Raw genomic sequence first — 25,261 nt, 5'->3', positions numbered from 1 at the left:
CCCTAATAATGTTGCAAAGTCCAGTTTAAGTTACACTTCTCCCAAAGAAACACTGTAACCACAGGCCACCCAAACCTACAGCTCCCCTTCTGTGAGCCTCTGTACTAGTTTCTTTCTTTTTTTATTAGATTTTATTTTTTAGAGCAGTTTTAGTTTTACAGCAAAACTGAGCAGCAAAATACAGAGAATTCCCATGTATTTCCTGCCTTTATACATGTATAGCCTCACCAACTATCAACACCCTCCCCACTAAAATGCTACATTTCTAACAACTGATGAACCTACACTGACACATCAATATTGCCTAAAGTCCTCAGTTTATATTAGGGTTCACTCTTCCTTTTGTACACTCTATGGGATTTTAACAAATGTATGACAGGTATCCACAATTATACTGCCACACAGAATATAGTTTCACTGCCCTAAAAATTCTCTGTGCTCTGCGTATTCATCCCTCCCTCCCCACTAATGCCTGGTAAACACTGATCGTTTTACTGTCTTGTAATATTTTTAAGGGAAACTTCTAAGTCATGTAACTTGGAAACTTTTTCTTTTTAAAATGTTTTTTTCCAGTTTTATTAAGCTATATAACATTGTGAAAGTTTAAGATGTAAAATGTGATTATTTGATATATGCATGTACTGCAAAATGATTATCAGAATAAGGTTCCTTTAAACACCCATCACATATACAATGGAATATTACTCAGCCATAAAAAGAAATGAAATTGGGTTATTTGTAATGAGGTGGATGGACCTAGAGTCTGTCATACAGAGTGAAGCAAGTCAGAAAGAGAAAAACAAATACAGTATGCTAACACATATATATGCAATCTAAAAAAAAAAATGGTTATGAAGAACCTAGGGGCAGGATGGGAATAAAGATGCAGACCTACTAGAGAATGGACTTGAGGACACAGGGAGGGGGAAGGGTAAGCTGGGACAAAGTGAGAGAGTGGCATGGACATATATACACTATCAAATGTAAAATCGATAGCTAGTGGGAAGCAGCCGCATAGCACAGGGAGATCAGCTCGGTGCTCTGTGACCACCTAGAGGGGTGGGATAGGGAGGGAGGGAGACACAATAGGGAAGAGATATGGGGATATATATATATATATATATATGTATAGCTGATTCACTTTGTTATAAAGCAGAAACTAACACACCATTGTAAAGCAATTATACTCCAATAAAGATGTTTAAAAAAAAAACACCCATCACAACACATAGTCATAATTTTTCTTTATTCTGGCAAGGACTTTTAAGACTGACTTACTCTCTTAGCAACTTTCAAATACACAGTACAGTACTATTAACTATAGTCACCATGGTGTACATTACATCCCCAGAACTTATTCATTTTATAGCTGGGATTTTGTACCCTTGAGCCAGTTTCATCCATTCTCCCCTTCCCTCCACCCTTGGCAAACAAACAACAACCTACTCTGTTCCTATGAGTCTGGTTTGTCTTAATTCCACATATAAGTGATACCCCACAGTATTTGTCTTTGCCTGACATACTTCACTTAGCATAATGTCCTCAAAGTCCATCCATGTTGTCACATATCGCACAATTTCCTTCTTTTTAAAATCTGAATAATATTCCTGTGTGTGTGTGTGTGTGTGTATATATACATACATACATACATCACAACTTTATCCACGCATCCGTCAATGGACACCTAGGTTGTTTGCATGCTTTAGCTATTGTAAAAAAAAAAAAATGCTGCAATGAACATGGACATTTGGATCTCTCTTTGATATGGTGATTTTATTTCCTTCAAATATATACACAGAAGTGAGATTTCTGGATCATACAGTAGTTCTATTTTAATTTTTTAAGGAATCTCTGTACCTTTTTCCATAGTGGCTGTACCAACTTACATTCCCGCCAACAGTGCACAAGTGTTCCCTTTTTTTCATATCCTCACCAGCATTATCTGTCTTTTTGATAACAGCCATTCTAACAGGTGTGAAGTGATATCTCATTGTAGTTTTGATTTGCATTTCCCTGATGATTAGTGATACTGAGCACCTTTTCATGCACAGGCTGGCCATTGGAATATCTTCTTTGGAAAACGTCTACTCAAGTCCTTTGCCCAATTTCTCTTGTAGTGTCCTTATCTGGCTTTAGTATCAGGGTAATGCTGGCCTCAGAAAATGAGCTTTTGAGTGTTCCTTCCTCTTCAATTTTTTGGAAGTGTTTCAAAAGGATCGATGTTAATTCTTTTTTAAAAGTTTGGTAGAATTCACCAGTGAAACAGCCTGATCCCAGACTTCTCTTTGAGAGGTTGTTAAATACTGTTTCAATCTCCTTAGTCATTACTGATGTGTTCATATTTTCTATTTCTTCATGATTCATTCTTGGTAAGTTGTATGTCACTAGGAATTTATTCATTTCTTCAGTTAGTTGGTATCTAACTGTTTATAGTAGTCTCTTATGATCTGTTGTATTTCTTTGATATGGGTTGCAATGTCTCCTCTTTCATTATGATTGTATTTATCTGAGTCTTCTCTGTTTTTTTCTTAGTCTAGATAACGGTTTGTCAAATTTACCTTTTCAAAAAATTACCACTTAGTTTCATTATCTTTTCTATTGTCTTTTACTTTCATTTATTTCTGCTCTAGTCTTTATTATTTCCTCCCTTCTACTAACTTTGGGATTAGTTTTTGCTTATTTTTCTATTTCCTTGAGGAGTAAAGTTAGGTTGTTTGAGATCCTTCTTTTTTCTTGATGTGTTTATCCCTATAAACTTGCCAGTTAGAATTGCTTATTTTTCCCCATCCAATAAATTCTGGTATGTTGTGTTTCCATTTTGATTTGTCTCAAGGTATTTCTTTATTTCTTCTTTTTTCCTTCTTTGATCCATTAGTTGTTCAGGAGTGTTATGTTTAATTTTCATGTTTCTATGCATTTTCCACCTTTCCTCCGTTATTGATTTCTAGTTCTATGTCACTATGGTCAGAAAAGATATGTGATAATTTCAATCTTCTTAAATTTGCTATCTATTAACTATCATATGATCTATCTTGGAGAATGTTTCATGTGTACTTGAAAAGAATATGTAGTCTGCCGCTGTCGGATGAAATGTTCTGTGTATGTCTGTTAGGATCATTAAGTCATAGTGTTGTTCAAATCCACTGTTTACTTATTGATTCTCTGTATGGATGGTGTATCCATTGTTTAAAGTGGGGTACTAAAGTCCCCATCTATTACTTTATTGTTGTTTATTTCTCCTTTTAGCCCTTGTTTTAGTTCTATTAGTATTTACTTTATATATTTAGATGTTCCAATGTTGGATGCATAAACATTTACAATTGTTATATCTTCTTGGCGAACTGACCACTCTGTCATTATATAATGACTGTCTTTGTCTGTTTTGACCATTTTTTTGCTTAATGTCTATTTTGCCTGTTATAAGTATCACAACCCTTGCTTTCTTTTGGTTACTATTTGCTTGAAGTATCTTTTTCCATCCCTTCAATCTCAAGCTATGTGTGTACATAAAGGTAAAGTGAGTCTCTTATAGACAGCATATCTTTTAATCTTTTTTTTTTATACATTCAGGCTATTCTATGTCTTCTGATTGAAGATTTTAATACTTTTATCTTTAAAGTAATTGTTGATAGGTAGGAACTTGCTTTTGCCTTTTGTTAATTGTTTTCTGAATGTTTTGTTCCTTGCTTCTTCTAATGTTCTCATCTGAGATTTGAGTACTTTTTGTGGCAGTATGCTTTGACTCCTTTATCATAATCTTTTGTATATCTACTATAGGCTTTTCCTTTGTGGTTACCATGAGGCTTACATAAAATATATTTATAACATCCTAATTTAAACTGATAACAACTTAATTTCAATAGCATACTAAACTTTATAATTTTACTTCTTGCCCCCCTCACAGTTTACATTATTTTAGGTTACAATTTACACTTTTTATAATGTGTACCTAATAACAGATTATTGAAGTTATGATTATTTTTAATACATTTTTTTTTAACTTTTAAACTAGAGTTGTAAGTGAATAATGCAACACCATTATAATATTAGAGAATCTGACTTTGGCTACATATTTACCATCACCAGTGAGTTTTACACATTCATATGTTTTTACAGTTTAAATTAGCATCTTTTCATGTTAGCATGAAAAACACCCTTTAGTATTTCTAGTGATGATGAACTCCTTCAGCTTTGTTTGTTTGAGAAAATATTTATCTTTTCTTCATTTCTAAAGGACAGCTTTTCTGGGTAGAGTGGTCTTGGTTGACAGGTGTTTTTTTTTTTTTTTTCTTTCAATATTTTGAATATATCATTCCACATTTTCCTGGACTGTAATATTTCTTTTGAGAAATTCACTGATAGTCCTGTAGGCTTTCTTCACTCTTTTTCATTCTTTTTCCTTTTTACTCCTATGACTGGATAATTTCAAATGGCCTACCTTCCAGGTCATTTGTCTCTCTTCTGGCTTGATCAAGTGTGATACTGAATCTCTCTATTGAATTTTTCAGTTCAGTCATTGTATTACTCAGGTCTAGGATTTCTGTTTGTTTGTGTGGTTTTTTGATGGTCACTTTTCCTTTGTTCAATTTCTCATTTTGTTTATGCATTGTTTTCCCAATTTTGTTTAGTTGTCTTTCTGTGTACTCCTATAGTTCACTGAACTTCTTTGAGAGGATTATGCTTAATTATTTTTCAGAAAGTTCATAGATCTCCATTTCTTTAGGGTCAGTTATTGGAGTCCTATTAGTTTCCTTTGGTGGTGTCATTTTTACCTGATTCTTTGTGATTCTTGACTCCTTGCATTAGTATCTGCACATTTGAGTAAGTGGTCTTCTTTCCCAGAATTTATGTTTGCTATCACAGGGTAAGACCTTCACTCATCAGCCCAACCTGGGGTACTAGATGAGTCAGCTGGTAGCATTTTTTGGCAATTGGGGCTTGCTATTGGAGTTCCTAGTTGGATGACGCTATTGCCCAGTATCTGAGGTCAGAGGGGGTGCCACTGGTTGAGCTCCATTGTTGGGTGGAACAGCTGGCTGAGCTCCACATTCAAGCAGGGCTACTGCGTGGATGCTCAGATTGAGTGGGGCTACTGACTGTGCTCTGTGGTCAGGTGGGGCCACTAACTGGGTTCTGTAATCACCTCTGGTCAGGCGAGGTGACAGGCTGTGTTCCCTGGTAGGGTGGTGCTACTGGCTGGCAAGTGGGCAGGGCTATGAATGGGCTTTGCAATTGCTCCTGGTCAGCTGAGGTCTCAGGCTGTGCTCCTTGAGTGAATGGCACTGCTGGCTGGACTATGTTCAGTTGGAGCTGCAGGCTGTGCTCTGTCATCAAGTAGGGCTCCAGGCTGTGCCCTAATGTTGCACAGGGCTGCAGGCTGGGCCTCACAACCTGGTAGGCTACGGGCTATGCTCTGACCGGGCTCTCTGGTGGTGAAGGACTTCCAACTGTATCCTGCAGTTGGGTGGGGCTAGGGACTGTGCTCTGTGGTCAGGCATGGTCACTGTCTAGGGTCCCTTATCAGGAGAAGCAACAGGCTATGCTCCACAATTGGGCAGGGTAACTGGCTGGGTTCCCTGCTTGGGTGAGGCTGCAGGCCTGGACAAGGCTAGATGTTCAGCAATTGGGCAGGGTCATAGATTGTACTCTGCTGTTGGGTGGGGTTATAATCTGGACTCCGTGGCTCAGTGTTATTGTAGATTGGGCTCTGAGACTATCCAGGGTCACTGTTCAAGCTCCCTGGTTATGTGGAGCCAAAGAGTATGCTTAACAGTTGGGCAAGGCTGCTTGCTTGGCTCTCTGACCAAGCAGGGCTATAGCATGGGCTCCACAGTGGCCTGGGTTCTCAGGCTAGGCTACTTGGACAGGTAAGACTAGAGGCTATGCTCCGCAGTTACACAGGGCTGCAAATCTGCTTTCCAGCCCAGGCAGGACAGCAGAACAAGCTCCATGGCTGGCACAGCCCATTGACCAGGCACCCAAATCAGGCAGAACTGTCCACTGAACTCTCTAGCCAGATGGGGCCACCAGTTTGGCTCCGAAGATGGGCAGAGCCACTGGCTGGGATCTCTGCTTGGGCACTACTACAAGCAGAAATGCAGTCTGCCAAGATCTAAGTGCTGTTGCTGTAAGCCCCACCTCAACTTCTGCACCTCTATCTGATCTCCAGTGGTTGAGCCCCACAGATACCCCCAGTTATCTCTATGCAGTGTGGCCCAAATGGTCCTTCTGGGAAGCGTCCCACAATGCTGGGGGAGCTAGACGTCCACTTAGGGTTCTCTTTTTCCAATGGAGAAACTATAGGCCCAGGGGGCCCTCTCGGTGCAGTGCTGTGCCAGTCTGGGGAAGGGCAATGTGGTCAGAATGTAGCTGATCCTCTCACCCTTCTAATGTGGTACTTCTTAGTCTGCCATCTCGATTGGCAAACTTTTCTGTACTAGTTTCTATCCTCTTTGTTTTTGCCATGAACTCTTTAATACCAGCCTACGGATCCCTTCTCAGAATAAAGTAAAATACATAAAAATACAAAAGAAACCAATTATATTGAAATAGTTATCAAGATATTTAAGAAAATAAACTGTGATATAATAATAGATGTGCTTCTTGATTAAAGCATTAAAAAATAAGATCTAGTGGCAGCTTTAATAACTAGTGTAATTTTGAAGTAGTAATGACTGTAACAATATTTTAAGATATCTGCCACAAATTTAATGTGATAGGAAAACATTTATTATTTCTATTAGTGACAAAGTTAGAGGTACTGTTAATACTACTTTGGTCTGTTGCCTATATTGTTAATCAGATGAAACACTAAATATTAGTTAGCAGGTAAAGAAAATCAAGAGGCAGTATTGTTCACATCTAAGTTCAGGAGCCCCTGAATTCTCTCCATGGGTCTCCCAGGGGCCTTTGGACCCCTGGTTAAAAACCCCTGCTTTATACATATCTTTGTAATTATTCTGCAGCAATTTTATACTGCCTTCTATGTTAATCATCTTTTTTCTGCTTAGGCTTTGTGAATATGACCATAATCTCCCTACCAACGTGAATTTCCTCAGCATTTAAGAATCATTTGCATGCACTGATGTTCTAAAATAGAATATACTGTTATTTTTCCTTCAACACTTGAATCACTTTTTTAAAACTGCTAGTTTCTTTTTTTTTTGGTCAATGTTCTATATGTAAATGTGCCTACAAATATTTCATTTTTACCACTGATGTCCTAAAAACACTGGTCTTAGAGTTTTCTCTCAACAGATCAAATTAAATTACACTAAAGCAGATTTTCAAAGCTGAAATAATAACTCCAAGAATCACCTAAATTTAGTACACATTATTTGGAACTAACTCATAATTGCATATATTAGAAGCTCCTCAACAATCGCAGGATATGGTGTACTTTTTAAGTGTTTCTATGTGTTCTTGTAAGTATTTTAGGACTTTTCAACTTCTTCCATATAGTGAACTTGGTTTCTCGCTTCAATTTAGATATTTTGAAATAAAGGAGACATTAATATTTTTATTAATAACCTTAAATTTGGGGCTCTCTTTTGCTGATTAAATTAACATTTGGGGGTTTGTTTTTGTTTTGTTTTGTTAGTAAAGGATGTATCCTGCCAAATAACTAAAATCTATTAGTTGTCTGGCAGGAAAGAGCTTATTGACCCATACTAGGAGAGATAATACTGGTGTTAATTCAAGTCTCTGGGAAGCAATGTGTCCTTAATTGTTTTTTGTTGTTTTTGTTGTTATGAGGAGACAACCATGCCACATGAACAACAAACTATGATTATGCATGGATGGAGTTTAGCACTGTAATCAAATAGAACTTACAACAAAGTTAATCTGATGATACATATTTAATGGTATGCATTATCAATGTGCTACATGGTAATTAGTCATAAATGGTAAACAGCTCCTTTGAATGGCAAATTGATGTTACTTTTGCATCACTGAAGCAAACCTTTTCTAGGATGGGAGGGAGAAAGGCAGTGGTGATCTAGTCTTTTCTCTGGCCTGAGGGAAGCAGTCTCCTTTGGGTACTTGAAAATGAAATGACTGTTTCTACCCAGGACCTTCCTCCTTACTAGAAGATACTTCAGACATTGGATTTGTCTGCATAAACGCAATATTAACTTTCATAACTCAGATGAGTTATTCACAATTTGTGCCTTGTACCCAAGCAGCACAATTCCAATCATGCATACTATTAAATTACATGTTAAACTGTCTTCTCCTACAGGCAGAAGTAAGAAAATGAGTTTTGATTGAGTAGGGTAAGGAATGAGAAGAAATTTTAGAGTATCTGGCATCGAGGAGGAAGGCAAGCCAGCTTGGAAAAAAGTCTTCAGTGGCCTGCTTTAAACAAAAGGAAAGCACAAAATTGTTGGGGCAAAGGATGCAAGTGATAAAACACACAGAGATGTGAAAAACAGAAAGATACAGGCTTAGAAAGGGGAATGGATGTCTAGAAAAGAGGAAGAGATGAGACAGAAAAAGGTTAACCCATCCCCAGCAAACAGGAAATGCACGGAAGCAATGGGTATAACACTTGCAGAAGGAACCTGGCAGGATCTACACTTTGTGGTTCTCCTTCACTCACCTTCCGAGATTTAGCATAATGATGTGATTTCACAAGCAGTCCTTTTGACTGCATAGTGGATAAGATTAAACCAGCTGAATTCAATAATTTAGACATAATTTACTGCCTTCTCCAAATTGAAAGCAATTCCTTCCTCCCAACTGGACCAGGCAATTTAAAGAGAGAAACAAATATGTATCGTTTATGCTACAAAATCAAGTGAAACAGAAAAAAAAAAAAATCCCACGTAATATATTTCTATACATACATTTTTAAAGCTTGTTGCATATTAGAGGGCCATTCATAAGTGAGACTCCTTCTGTTTCTTACATTCCCTAAAGAGCTGAAAACATGACTTAAAAAATAATAAATGTTTTTAATGTTACTGGTAAATAAATATCACAGTAGCACTCTGCATATTTACATTCTTTTTTATTTACTAAGGCGTGTGAAGGAAAAGCTACAGTTTTAATGGGCAAAATAAATGCCTACATTGATTAATTCTTCAAAATATGGTTGTCTTTTACTAAAATTTGATTATACAGAAAAGACTAGAAAGCTTCAACTACTGAATAGGAGTCAGATGTTTGTCTGCCTTTTTGTACTTTAAAATGAAACTGTCCAACTGGATAAAAAGAGGGAGAACTAAGTCACATTTAGGCTTCTTAACTTGCTCATTCTGACTACTGTGCAAAGAATCACGGGACTAAGGCGGGCAGGACAAATGTGATCAGCTCTCCATTTCAACTCAGAGAACGCTGGACCTGGCTAGCTGGACAAAGAAAACACATTTTTCAAAAAACTTTTCCACAAGGGAATTTCTTAGCACAGTGTAACTTTTGTTGAGGTTAATAAAGTTGTGTCATGACAATAAAGAGTCTACATAAACTCATTAACCCTTAGTCCTACAGGGTAAACTGTAATGCAAGCCTACACTACACAATGGAGAAACTTCTATATAGACACAGCCTGCTCAAATGGCAGACACTGGTGCTCTGAGATTTAGAGACAGTCTAAGCGAGGTATAACAAAATTGTTACAGCATAAACTACTCGATCTTCTTAAAATCAAAGCAAGCCACGTGGCTCAAAAACAAACAACAAAAAACCTGCAATGACTATGCCCATCCATGAAATATCTTGCAGTTCTTCCCTCCAAAAATTAAACCAGACAGGGTCAAACATATGAAGAATTCTAAGAATTAGATCTAATAGAGTGCTTTATTCTACCAAGCAGTTTATTTGGTGTAATCCTCACAGTGACCTAGTAATGTCAGATGAGAAGATAGGGCTTTAGCAAACTGACATAGTTTGCCCATAGGAGGCAGAATAATAGAATAAAAAGAGCAATGGCTTTAGAGTCTTGATAGGCTTTCTGAGTCTCAGCTCTACTACTCTGCCACTTACCACCTAGGTGACAGTGGGCAATCTCTCGAAGCCTCAGTTTCCTGATGTGTAAATGAGGATAATAGTACTTATCTCATAGGACTGTTGCAGGATTCAATGAGACAAAATATATAAAGAGCACAATCCCCAGCACGTTAAGTGCTTAACAAGGGATAACTTTACCATTCACCCACTGATCCTGAGGAAGCTATTTTAACCTCTTGGCCTGTACACTTTTACGTCCATACAATGGTAATAACAATATCTACCTAAAAGTGTCATTGTGGTGATGAAATAGATGCAATTTTATGTACAGAGGATGATGTGTCTACATGTGCACAGACTTAAATTTAAAAGGACACATATCTAATAAATGGCAGACACATACCTAGAACCTAGATCGTCTGAGTCCTCTTACTGTCCCACACAGCTAGATATTCCTAATTCTATTATCCAAACATAAAAGAACATTTTCACACAACTCCATTGAAAGGACAGCGATCTAGAAATACCTGTGAAAATGAAATTTAAAAGCAAGTTACCTGAATTAAGGTATGCAAGTTACCTGAATTAAGGCCTCACTCAACATGTCTTCATTAACCTCCAGAATGATGTTTTTTATATCTTCATATGGCATACGATATGATCCTAGGAAGATAGCTAAAATAAAAATTGATTTTATTAAAAAGAGAGCAGCATCACAATTTTAAAGTCCTAATAAATACCTGATTCCCATTTCATAGACTCAAAATATGAAATTCCTGTCACTAATATTACTCTACAGAATTATGAACAAACAAAAGTAGCTTCCATTTGATGGACTATACTACTCATATAGGCAAAATGGCCTATTAACTCAGAGTCTAATGTTTACAGCTCATGCGTTTTTATATACAAGATAAAACTACTAACAGCACTGATGACTACTACATGTTTATGAATTTTAGATGAAGCTAATACAAAATAACCCATGAAAAGTTAGAAATTTTATCTCAAGTAGGCCTTTTAATTCAACGTAGAATTTACTGTAGAGATTGTCAGATGCATCCAATACAGCACTTCTTGAGAATGACAGTAAAGTAACCCGATACTAAGAAAACCATATCAATCTACTTTGCAGTTCTCCCACGTAAGAAAAAATTAGTGTCTGAATCCTCGATGTTCTCTGCATCTCTGATGACATTCATGAGGTATGCTATTAGTTGCTTTTATGTTGAATCAACGATTTCCCTTGTCAACTTTCTCTTAAATGGATATATATTATGTCATATGGGAATAATTCAACAAATTATACCTAGAAAAGCTTACACTGACTCAGAAAGCATTGTTCAACAATACATTCCACTTTAACCTCCATTGAACATACTTTTTAAAGAACATACATGTGTTCTTATCACCAGAACATAAATATATTCCTAAGAATTTTTTTTTTTTTTCATGGAGAGGTCTACATGCCTTCACAGGTACCTAAAGAAAAAGCATCCTCCCCTGTCCAGGCAAATGATTACCTAGACATAAACACCAAATGAGACCTCCATAATCCAAATAAATAATGTTGACAGATATCAACTAGCAATTAAGATCATACTATGTTTTTCTCTTTTAAAAAGTACTGAACATCCACTTTATAAAAAAAAAAAAAGGACTGTCGGGTAAGCAATGTACACAGGCAAAACAGCTATTAGGAGACTGCTTTTCTGACAGCAACATTCCTACTGACAAAAGAATGAGAATGACGAGTGGTTTATTTTAATCTGATTCTCTATAGCACACTCCTTCACAAAATAAACTCCCAAGGTATTTCTCTGCATATTTAGAAATGCTTGATGTGCTGAAATTTCTCATACATAGTGTTTTAGTATCCTCAGAATATAAACACAGCATACTGTGGTCACACACACACACACACACGCAAAATGCTGAATTTAATACAGAGTGGAGACTATGTCAAAAAAAACTTAGGACCTGTGTAAATGAAGATGGGTTTAACTGCCCAGCTACTTTAGGAAAAGCGTATTTAATGGTTGACTGCTTTGTTAAAGGCTTTAAGGTTCACTAACCAATTTTAAAGTACAGTGGTTAACAACCAGCTCACATCACAATTCCTTCAAATATAAAGCAAATAGTAGTGAAAGGATTTGCCCAATGTGACTAGTGAATACTCTAAAACTATCACTCCCAGGCCTAGGCAGAAGGAAAAAAAATATAACACTCTTTTCAACTCTGCCTTTCCTCTCACTGTAGCCTCTAACAATGCTGAATGATCAGTACTTTCCAAAACTTTATTATTCATAAATTTCACCTGGCCTAGCCAAGGCTAAATTATGGTAGTCTCTTATGGCTGAATGACAAAAAGGCAGCCTAAATCATGTTTACACAGAATTTTGTTCCTAGTAGGTGCTAAATATACCTGTTCAAAGAAGTTATAACTTTGTTTTAAATACATCCAACAACCCCTCACCACCACCATCACCACCACTCCCTACTGAGAAAATAATTACATACAAAGATTCTGGGCTGTTTTGGGATCCAAAATTCTCAACTCTTTCACTTTCTTCTTTGTAGGCAAGGTCTTCTTTTCTTCAAAAGCTTCTGCATTCTTTTGAACTGAAAGAAAAATGTTGATTCATAAATAATAACAGTGCTAATCCAAATACACAGAATCACATTAGTAAGGCATATTAACTACATTAATAAAGCTCATGCCCAAATCAATAAATGGGTTTATTCCATTAGTTCAAGGAAGAGGATAAACATAAAAATATAGACCTGGTTAGAGGTTTCCCTACAAATTAAATATCAGCACTTAAGCAGAAAAGATAAGCCAAATAGAACCAAAAATCAATTGCTGCTTCTTACCTAATGTGCAGCATTAATTACTCCTTAACCAGGTTCCTACAGCAGTACTGGAATTAAATATATAGTAAAATCTCCCTAATTTGGACTAATTGAGGAAAAAGGCAGATGTGTATTTATCCTAAAATATGCTAAAATTTAGGCAGGTCTTTAATTCAGTGAAATTGCTTTAAAGATATCTAAGGTAACTTTAACTGCTATACAGGTTGCCATATAAAAACTCCTGCTGAGACTGCTTTGAAGAATAAACATGAAACATCTGCAAGTTAGACCACAGTTAGCACCTATTTGCATACCCATAATTAATAAACCTCAAAGACATGGTCTTTTTCAGTAAGTTCCCTTTGTCTACCTCACCATTTCTTAGTGCTCTTTGCTTTCTTTGAATGAAAGATTTATTTATGCTATATTCAGAAGGTAACCCTTGAGTTCCAAACAGTTAAAATATCCTGAAACCGTGAGGAGTGACAGTGCCAAGGAGGGGCTTTAGACCCCCATCACTTCCACCAGCCCTCCCTCCCAACAAGCCATCCCCCAAACCAAAGTGAAAAACAACATCCTGTCTGCAAAGAAAATGAAGATCTATGTCAAATCCCTAAACCCCTACTACATAGAAATTCTACAGCTACCACTATATTCCTGTGTTGGCAGTTTACCTCTTCTAATATAAAAACAGGGTTGTAGGTAATGGGAAAAAATATGAGAAAAGTAAAGCCAACATTTTTCAGTCAAGTAGAATGATATGCTCTTGGCCCAACCCTTGCTGCTAAATTTCATCATTAAATCACACGGCCATCATCATGCTGTTTCTTTATTACTTTTAAAAAATATAATGTCATTTTGAGGCAATCAGTATTTATCTGATCTTTGTTAAGGAGATCACAAATGAGTTACTGATCTTCTTGAGAGGAAAAGTAACCCACGACCACAGTAGATTTTTTGCTAAGCTAGGTTTTCACAGATGTGAGCATCTGGAAAACTTTCTAGAAGGTATCAAAATATTGTGGGTCCATTAAGACACACCCCCCTTTGTTTTACTGGTGCAAAATATATGAAAATTAAATGAACCTACTACAAAAAATAACAGAAAAAAATAATTACCTGAATAACTAAATTCCTAACAGTTAGTGCTAAGCTCTACAAGTATGACCAATCTAAACTGATGGAGAGTCCAATCAGGCTAGGTAATTACACTTGACAATCATGATCTTATGGGAGTGCCAAGTAGTTTGCCATGTTTACACAAGATAAGACAGTTATTGGTCAACTGGAAGAAAAATGACTTTTAAGATATTCTTTTAAAACCATCACAAGTGTTCCCCCAAAGGATCTAAGACTACAGTGTCTGTCCTATAAAATAATCAGCATTTTAATTTACCCTAATTTTCAAGCCACTCCCAGCTTAACACAACTCTATATAAAGAAATAACAGTCCAAGAGTCAGTCCTTTTGTCAATAAAAAAATTATCTGAATTTTATTGAAATTACTTCTAGTATCATTCAGAAATGTGTCCTAGTCAAACAGATTAGTCAAGAAAACTGTCCTAATCTTTCAATATGCCTTAAATCCCACTATGGGAGACTAATTAACAAAGTACATATACAATGAAAATACTATAGTATGAAAGACATATTAAGATTATCCTGCAAACTAACAGACTCCTGACTAACCCAGGCATATATAATGCTCATTTTGTACGACTTCATATTTTTGCTTTTTTTTAAAAGTATATTTCAACCTCTCCCCTTTTCACATGAACAGACTGTTTAAAATTAAGATTACATCTCTTAAATATCTTGAGTTCACAGTTTAGTTTTTTGAATCCTAGTATATTTTCCTTGTGTTATACAATTTGGTTTTATCTTGGGTTCAAGGAATGATAAGAATTCCATGAGTGGGCACTGCTGTTCTGAGAATCATTAGAGCAAAGCTAGTTTAAAATAACTCCTTAACTAGACAGGCTTTCAGAAACAATAATGTTTTCACCAGGATCAGTAGATATTGACCAGTGGCTATTATCACCTTTGGCTTTCTTGTCTTTAAAAGCATTCCTTAGCAATCACAACCACAGGCTTAGATAAATATAGAATTTGAAGAGAGGCAATGATGTATGAAACTTAAGTATATAGTATTGAAGCTTTCCTATATTAAAAAGTTCCTGCTTTCATAATGACTAGAAAATGCCACTTGTCCTAAGATGCTTTTATTTCATATATGTTTCTAATACTTATAAAACTTAAATATTCCATAACTTAATCTAAAAAATTGATAATCCCATAACTCGATTAAAACTCAAATAGATATCTCTCCAAAGAAGACATACGGAATGGCCAACAGGCTTATGAAAAGATGTTCAACATTGCTAATCACAAAGGAAATGCAAATCAAAACCACAATGAGATATCACCTCACACCTGTTAAGATGGTTATTATTTTTTTAAAAAACGATAAGTGTTGGTGAGAATATTGAGAAATTGGAACCCTTGTACACTATTGGTAGGAATGTAAAATGGCACAGCCACTAGGGCCACTAGGAAAAACAGTATGGAGATTCCTCAAATAATTAAAATAGAACTACCATACAATCCAGCAATCCCACTTCTGGGTATACATCCAAAAGAATTGAAATTCAAATCTTGAAGAGTTATCTGCACGCCTATGTTTACTGCAGCATTATTCACAATAGCCAAGATATGGAAACAATCTAAATGTCCATCAAAGGATGAATGAATAAAGAAAGTGTGGTATATACATATGATGGAATATTATTTAGCTTTCAAAAAGAAGGAAATCCTCCGAATAGCCAAAGCAATCTTGAGAAAGAAAAATGGAGTTGGAGGAATCGGCTCCCAGACTTCAGATCATACTACAAAGCTACAGTAATCAAGACTGTATGGTACTGCCACAAAAACAGAGATATAGACCAATGGAACAGGATAGAAAGCCCAGAGATAAACCCATGCACCTATGGTCACCTAATCTATGACAAAGGAGGCAAGAATATACAATGGAGAAACGACAGCCTCTTCGATAAGTGGTGTTGGGAACACTGGACAGCTACATGTAAAAGAATGAAATTAGAACACTCCCTAACACCATACACAAAAATAAACTCAAAATGGATTAAAGAGCTAAATGTAAGGCCAGAAACCATCAAACTCTTAGAGGAAAACATAGGCAAACACTCTTTGACATAAATCGCAGCAAGATCTTTTTTGACCCACCTCCTAGAGTAATGAAAATAAAAACAAAAATAAACAAATGGGACCTAATGAAGCTTAAAAGCTTTTGCCCAGCAAAGGAAACCATAAACAAGACAAAAAGACAACCCTCAGAATGGGAAAGAATGTTTGCAAATGAAGTAATGGACAAAGGATTAATCTCCAAAATATACAAGCAGCTCATGCAGCTCAATATCAAAAAAACAAACAGCCCAATCAAAAAATCTGTGGAAGACCTAAATAGACATTTCTCCGAAGAAGACATACAGATGGCCAGTAAACACATGAAAAGATGCTCAACATCACTAATTATTAGAGAAATACAAATCAAAACTACAAGGTATCACTTCACACTGGTCAGAATGGCTGTCAGCAAAGGAAACCATAAACAAGACAAAAAGACAACCCTCAGAATGGGAAAGAATGTTTGCAAATGAAGTAATGGACAAAGGATTAATCTCCAAAATATACAAGCAGCTCATGCAGCTCAATATCAAAAAAACAAACAGCCCAATCAAAAAATCTGTGGAAGACCTAAATAGACATTTCTCCGAAGAAGACATACAGATGGCCAGTAAACACATGAAAAGATGCTCAACATCACTAATTATTAGAGAAATACAAATCAAAACTACAAGGTATCACTTCACACTGGTCAGAATGGCTGTCATCAAAAAAAATCTACAAACAATAAATGCTGGAGAAGGTGTGGAGAAAAGAGAGCCATCTTGCACTGTTGGTGGGAATGTAAATTGATACAGCCACTGTGGAGAACAGTATGGAGGTTCCTTGAAAACCTGAAAATAGAACTACCATATGACCCAGCAACCCCACTGCTGTGCATATACCCAGAGAAAACCATAATTCAAAAAGATACAAGCACTCCAATGTTCACTGCAGCACTATTTACAATAGCTAAGACATGGAAGCAACTTAAATGTCCATCAACAGAGGAATAGATAAAGAAGATGTGGTACATATATACAATGGAATATAACTCAGCTATAAAAAGGGATGAAATTGAGTCATTCGTAGAGATGTGGATGGACCTGGAGACTGTCATACAGAGTGAAGTAAGTCAGAAAGAGAAAAACAAATATCGTATATTAATGCATATATGTGCAATCTAGAAAAATCGTATAGATGATCTTATTTGAAAAGAAAAAATAGAGACACAAATGTAGAGAACAAACATAGAGAACAAATGTATGGATACCAAGGGGGAAGGAGAGTGGGATGAATTGGGAGATTGGGATTGACATATATACACTATTTTTTTTTTTTTGGCTGCATTGTATCTTATTTGTGCAACACGGGATCTTTCATTGTAGTAGGTGGGCTCTTCATTGCAGTGCGTGGGCTCCAGAGCATGCAGTGTCAGTAGTTGTGGCGTGTGGGCTCTCCAGTTGTGGGGCACGGGCTCCAGAGCATGTGGGCTCTGTAGCTGTGGCACAAGGGCTCTCCAGTTGTGGCGCACAGGCTCAGTAGTTGCAGCATGCGGGCTTAGTTGCCCCACAGCATGTGGGATCCTAGTTCTCCTACCAGGGATCGAATCCACAGCCCCTGCATTGGGAGGTGGATTCTTAACCACTGGACCACCAGGGAAGTCCCTGACATATATACACTATTGATACTATGTATAAAATAGATAACTAATGAGAACCTACTATATAGCTCAGGGAACTCTACTCAGTGCTCTGTGGTGACCTAAATGGGAAGGAAATCCAAAAAAGAGGGGATAGATGTATACGTATAGCTGATTCACTTTGCTGTACAGTAGAAACTAACACAACATTGTAAAGCAACTATACTCCAATAAAAATTAATTTAAAAAAAAGAAAGAAAATCACTATCCTAGAGTACACAGAAAAAGAAAGAAAGAAAGAAAGAAAGAAAGAAAGAAGGAAATCCTGCCATATGCAACAACATGGATGAACCTGGAGGACATTATGCTAAGTGAAATAAGCAATTCACAAAAGGGCAAATACTGCAATGATTACACTTATATGAGGCATCTAAAATGTCACACTCATAGAAACAGTGTAGAATGGTGGCTACCAGGAGTTGGAGGGAGAGGGATATGGGGCATTACTGTTCCGTGTGTTATACAAGTTAAGTAAGTTCTACAGATCTATGGTACAACACTGAGCCTTACAGTTAACAATACTGTATTGTGCACTTAAAAATTTGTTAAGGGGGTAGCTTTCATGTTAAATGTGTTTATAACAAGAAAAAAATAAAACTTAAATTTATTTTAAAACAAAGTAAATTATAGTGATTGTATAATTATTTCAAATTACTTGAATGAGACTAGAGATGTTTTTTAATTCTCAATACAAAAACTTCAAAAATTGATTTTAGCATCAATGGTCCTATGATTCTCAGGTTCACAATGAGGCCTCCAGTCTTATGTGATCTCTCCCTGTACAAATGAAAACCCATACAGCCACTGGGCTTAAAACTGATGGATTAAATTAATTTGCGTGCTTAAGTTGGCAATGCTAATCGACTGAATAATGATGAAACATTATAAAATACTGTCTGTAGGAAGATAATGATGTAATAATAAAGACATTTGTGTTATTATTAAAGATATGTTAATATTAAGATACTAATTATCTAAGATAAAATGCCCACTGAGTATTCTTATATTTCCTGTAATACATGGATTTTTACATGCAGTTGTACTATAAATTTATTCCTTTACAGCTGAGGGATGATCATCAGCATAAGTAAAGTAAACATGGTTACATTCTTTCCCCAATCTAATTTAGGCAATGTTCAGGAATCCCCTATTAATTTCCACTATCCCAGTGGATACACAGAACATGTGTCAAGATGTTCGTAATTTGTAGCAAATATTAAGATAATATAAATGGGTAACACTGAATGATTTACATGGTGATAACTGCCATAAATCATAATAAAATTTTTATAACTAATTTATCTCAAAATTCCTGTGAGAAAGATTGATTCCTAAAGTCGGCATCAATACTATTCATTCATTCACTCATTCATCCAGCAAATACTTGTTGAACACCTACTATGTGTTAGCCTAGCATGAGCATATAATGGTACACAAGACTTAAATATCTACTCACATGTCTTTAGTAAGTGGTCATAGGAAAATTACTAATTGTGGAAGTATCTCCAAAAGGTATATAACAAGTATAATTTCCTCATCCATAAAAATATAGCTTGAATGAATACGTGCATAGCACTCAGCAAATCTCCCTTTTGTTATTGGAAGCCATAGTTCCATATTAGATAATATTGTTATCTTCAAATCAACATCAACTGATGTGTTACATCATAGAATAAGGAATATATGAGAACTTCCCTGGTGGTCCAGTGGTAAAGAATCTGCCTTCCAAGGAAGGGGACACAGGTTCAATCCCTGGCAGGGGAACTAAGATCCCACATGCCACGGGGCAACTAAGCCCATGTGTCGCAACTACTGAGCTCGAGCGCCTCAACCAGAGAGGCTGCGTGCCTCAAACTACAGATCCCATGCGCCACAACTAGAGAGAGAAAACCCACATGCTACAACTAGAGAGAAGCCCACACGCTGGAATGGAAAAAAAAGATCCTGCATGCCTCAACGAAGATCCCATTGTGCTGCAACTAAGACCCAACGCAGCCAAAAAAATAAATAAAATAAAATAAAATAAAATAAAATATTTTTTAAAAGAAGGAATATATGGAAAAGTAAAATATGACACTTCCTATTAAGTGCACTATATACAAAGCCAGGGTAAATAAAGCTCATAATAGTAGTGTTCCAAGCCACACTGAAAATTTATATAGCTTCATACATACATGTATGCACGTATATTCAACAAGTAATGCCCAACTGTCATTTCAGATATATCATACAAATAAAATAATTGTGATCTCCTGACATATGTACATATTTTGTTCACCTGCATACAATTCCAGAAGTGATTATAACTATATGGAAATAACTTTTAATGTACCAGTTGAAACAGCTGTTATTTTAGCTTCAATTAACAATTGTTAAAATGAGTGCAACTATGACAATGGCAGGCAGGGAAAATCTACTATGATTTCTATATGATAGCTGCAACGATTTTTTCATTTAATTGCTATCTTCCACTCTCTTCAAATCATCTTTATCTTTGCATTTCTGGAAATATTAAACAAACACAACTGAAAAATGCACAAAGGCTTATATACGTATATATACATATATATACACACGTATATATACATGTATATGTATCTGCATACACACAAAAGAGGTTAAGTGTACTAATGGTAATAACTAAAACAACAATAATAGTTGTAGTAGTACTAGAAGTAGTAGTAACTACAACCACAAACATCACAACCCCCACCAAAATCAACTTATTAGATATCTGCTCTGTGCCTGGAACTAACTAATTTAATTTTTATATCACCTTATATGATAGGTATTACCATTGTCATTTTACAAAGGAGGAAACTAAGGAAGAGAAAAATTGAGTCATTTGCCCAAGGTCGTATAGCAAGTAATAAAAGGATGCTCAACCTCATCAGTAAATCAGGGAAATGCAAATGAAAACAACGAAGGCAACACCATTTCACACTCATCAAATCGGAAATCACAAAAAAAGTCTCACAATACCAAGTATGGATGACAAGGTGGAGAAATAAGGATTTGATTGTGCCAACAGTAGCAATAAAAATCAGGACAACCTTAAAATAAGCATTTATTAATACCAAATATATTTAAGGTCTGCTTACCCTGAGTATACCCCAATCCTTCCACTTACAGGTCAAATGATCAAGGAGACAAGGATGTTCATTGTAGACATGTTTATAACAGTACAAAAACTGGAAACAACCCACATGCCAGGGGTTATGAAATGGGTAAATAAATTGTGGTATATTAATATAATGGAATACAACCCAGCATTTACAGTGACAGTGCTACAACTAAATATTTCAACAAGAAGAGATCCCAAATACAATGCTGGATGGAAAAATAAAAGTGGTGGAAAATGGTGAATGCATTATATTAGCATTCATCTAAATTAAAAATAAAACACAGACTAATCTTCTGTATTATTTGTAGATGAGTATATATATACACACGCACACACACACACACATATATATATATACAGAAAAATTACAAAAACATAGACTAGATAGCAGATTAATGACGGTGTTTGTCTTGGAGGAGGAAAGTGATATTAGAATAAGTAGAACTCTTAAAACCTCAACTTTATCTCTAATGTTTTATTTCTTACAAAGCAAAGATCTGTAGTAAATAAGACTAAATGTTATTAGCATTTGTTCATTCTGGGAGGCTGCTGCATGGATGTTTGCTATATCGGCCTGTGCAAAGTACCTTTTTTTCAACATAAAAATAAAAATATGGCTAGACTGATACTTAAATATGTCCATCCTTTTTTACAGTTTACAGACTGTTAGTTAGCGTCAGCAATCCCAAGGACCAAGTGTAAGCAGGAATCAGAAACAATAGAGAAGAGAATGATAAAAAAAAAAAAAATACTGGTCAAGATTAGTCAGTTTGGAAAGCAAGCAAGATTTTGTTTTCGACTGTCTGTGAATCCATTTTGTGAGGATTAACACATTTGTTTACCAAACCTTGGGAGGAAAGGCTGATGCAATATGCACTGGGAAATTGCTTCTCTGTCTCCTCTTACAAGAGCCGCATATTGCAGCTGTGAAGCTTCCCCTCTCCACATTGCCTACAGCTGTGAACTAACTACAGCATCCCACAGAAAGGTAGATTTCATCTTGACACCTGCACAGTACCTGAAGCCATAGGAATGGCATTACCAGGAGTGTTCTCGAAGTTTAGAGCACATTGCACAAGACTAATGGTTCTAATGGTGGGAATCACACACACATACTTTGTAATGATTTCCTAATTAAGGAGCAAATCTTACTGGTTGTATTTTAGACAAGAACCCCCCAAATCAGGCAGCACATGTTACTGCAAATTAACATCTGCATAACTAACATACTTGTACACCTGTTCATTAAACCAATTCCTGAACACTGCTAAATGTCACCAGGACACTATATTTAACAACGTGCATAGCTAATGTTGTATATCTTCCATTGGGCCTCAATAGCTAAGCAGGTAATGGATATTTTAGGAAGGACAAATAAAGTTAGCTAAGAGGTTTTAGGGAGAGTTTCCCTCATTTGAAATGATTATTTAAATGCCAAAACTCAAGTATGGTTTTTACCTCAACCTCGTACTTGACAAATGAGGTGGCGGGAGTTCTTCCTGTTAACCTTTAATCTCTGTGTGTACCTGACTCAAGCTCTAGTTAATCCCTTTACCCGCAGCTTGGCTCTGGCTTTTGACTCATTTATAAGTTTTTGCTCTTTCTTACTCTCCCCAGCAGAAAGGCATGGGGAGAGAAAGAGGGAGCTAGGGTCAATAACTTTCCTCAGTTTCTTTCTGACTATGACAGTGGATCGTTGATGCTTGGCTTTTCTTAAGGTTAAGTTGTTCTCATTTGTCATAGAGAACATTTCACTTAGCCTATGAGTTTATAAAATTTGGCAAAAAGTGAAAACATATTTTGAAGTATTAAAATTAACTTTTTCCTCTGATTCCTTCTCCTCCAGCCACATTAGCTTCCTTGCTGTTCTTCAAATATACCAGACCAACTCCCACAGCAGAGCCTTTGCACTCGAGGTTATATCATCCCCAGATCTTCCCCCACTTCTTTCAGATCTTTGGTCAATGTCACTTTCTCATAGAGATCTTTCCTGATGATGTGCTTCAAAATCATAACTCCTCCCTCTTGGCACTCCTTTCCCCCTTTGCCTGCTTCATTTTTCTCCATAGCAGTTATCACCATCTGACATAATACATGTCTTCTTTATTTACTGCCTGCTCCTTCCACTTTGATGTCAGCTCCATTTAAAAAAGGTATTTGTGACTGTTTTGTGCACTGTTACATGCTAGCACCTAAATCTGTGCCTGGAAAAGAACAGGCCCTCCAATTATTTCGGAATTTATCCATATATATATATATTTTTTGGAATAATCCATATATATTCACATCTGTGCACAATGATTTATGTCTAAGGTTATGTATTCCAGTATTGTTACTAGCAAAAGATTACAAATGTTCATCAATTGGAGACAGATTCAATAAACTATGGTACACTGGGCATTGTTTGTTTTTTTGGGGGGTTTTTTTTGGCCGCACCACGCAGCATATGGGATCCTAGTTCCTGGACCGGGGATCGAACCTATGTCCCCTGCAGTGGAAGTACGGAGTCTTAACCACTGGACCGCCAGGGAAATCACTGGGCATTGTTTTTAATAGCAAAAGGTTTGAAATGACCCAAAAGCTCATCAATAGAAGACTGCCTGATTAAACCATCGTGTGTCCCACTCAACGGACTACTCTGCTGCTATATCCATGACCAAGGAAGCTCTTTATGGAATGATATGGAATGATCTTCACAAATATCGTTAAATGCAACAAACAAGGTATACAAGACTGTACAGCACATGCTACCATTTATGGGGAAAACAGAGGAAAGAATATTGATATGTATTTGCTGGTATATACATAAATGTTTCCGGGAAGATTTACAAGACATTTATTACATTAGTTACTTCTAGGGAAGGAGCTAGGTAGCTGGAGGAACTGATTTCTGTGTAACTTATGAAGAACTAGAGTGAGAGGCTTAGAGATTATATCAGGGACCCAAGGACTCAGAGAAGTCACCAGATTTTTTTAAAAATGGTTGTGCGGACTGGAGCAATTGATGAGGAAGCCCAAACCAAAGAACATTAGCTGACGAAGTGTGATCACTGCCACCCCGACAGACTCCTGGAATGAACCAAGAGAACCTTTGAAAAGCAGTTGAGGCAAATTCTAGGAACTGTGTAAGTGGCAGTCCCGGATACCGCTAGATAGTCAATAATTCAGGCTTTGCAGGTCATACAGTCTCTGTTGCAATTCTATTCAACTCTCCCATTGTCTCCCGAAGGCAGCCATAGACAATGAGTAACAAACAAGCATGGCAGCTTTCAAATAACATCTATGTATTTACAAAACTCAGCCATAAAAAGAAACGAAACTGAGTTATTTGTAGTGAGGTGGATGGACCTGGAGTCTGTCATACAGAGTGAAGTAAGTCAGAAGGAGAAAAACAAATACCGTATGCTAACACATATATATGGAATCTAAGAAAAAAAAATGTCATGAAGAGCCTAGGGGTAGGACGGGAATAAAACACAGACCTACTAGAGCATAGACTTGAGGATATGGGGAGGGGGAAGGGTAAGCTGTGACGAAGTGAGAGAGTGGCAGGGACATATATGCACTACCAAATATAAATTAGATAGCTAGTGGGAAGCTGCCGCATAGCACAGGGAGATCACCTCTGTGCTTTGTGACCACCGAGAGGGGTGGGATAGGGAGGGTGGGAGGGAGGGAGACGCAAGAGGGAAGAGATATGGGAACATATGTATATGTATAACTGATTCACTTTGTTGTAAAGCAGAAACTAACACACCATTGTAAAGCAATTATACTCCAATAGATGTTTTAAAAAAATTTTTTTTTTAACATCTTTATTGGAGTATAACTGTTTTACAATAGCGTGTTAGTTTCTCCTTTACAACAAAGTGAATCAGTTATACATATACACATGTTCCCATATCTCTTCCCTCTTGCGTCTCCCTCCCTCCCACCCCACTCGGTGGTCACAAAGCACAGAGGTGATCTCCCTGTGCTATGCGGCAGCTTCCCACTAGCTATCTAATTTACATTTGGTAGTGCATATATGTCCCTGCCACTCTCTCACTTCGTCACAGCTTACCCTTCCCCCTCCCCACGTCCTCAAGTCCATGCTCTAGTAGGTCTGTGTTTTATTCCCATCCTACCACTAATCTCTTCATGACATTTTTTTTCTTAGATTCCATATATATGTGTTAGCATACGGTATTTGTTTTCCTCCTTCTGACTTACTTCACTGTGTATGACAGACTCCAGATCTATCCACCTCATTACAAATAACTCAGTTTCATTTCTTTTTATGGCTGAGTAATATTCCATTGTATATATGTGCCACATCTTCTTTATCCATTCATCTGTTGATGGACACTTAGGTTGCTTCCATGCCCTGGCTATCGTAAATAGAGCTGCAATGAACATCGTGGTACATGACTCTTTTTGAATTATGGTTTTCTCAGGGTATATGCCCA

General features: G+C 36.7%; 1 protein-coding gene across 15 annotated transcripts in view; it reads right to left on the bottom strand.

Moving 5' to 3' along the window:
* The window catches only part of DIAPH2 (diaphanous related formin 2), a 919,875-nt gene that overhangs the window by 499,454 nt on the left and 395,160 nt on the right, over nt 1–25,261 (bottom strand). For all 15 annotated transcript variants that reach the window (XR_008616350.1, XR_008616349.1, XM_055081634.1 and 12 more), the window contains 2 exons: nt 12,472–12,573; nt 10,532–10,626 (listed from right to left, as the gene is read on the bottom strand). Coding sequence is in view for 13 of the 15 variants with exons in the window: in XM_055081634.1 (XP_054937609.1) it covers nt 10,532–10,626; nt 12,472–12,573 (197 nt within the window). In the remaining 2 variants the exon portion in view is untranslated. The remainder of the gene's footprint in view (nt 1–10,531; nt 10,627–12,471; nt 12,574–25,261) is intronic.

This window comes from Physeter macrocephalus, chromosome 21, assembly GCF_002837175.3.
Source record: "Physeter macrocephalus isolate SW-GA chromosome 21, ASM283717v5, whole genome shotgun sequence".
NCBI classification, from domain to species: Eukaryota; Metazoa; Chordata; class Mammalia; order Artiodactyla; family Physeteridae; genus Physeter; species Physeter macrocephalus.
The sequence above is the reverse complement of the archived record's forward strand: the minus strand, read 5'-3'. Positions and strand labels throughout refer to the sequence as shown.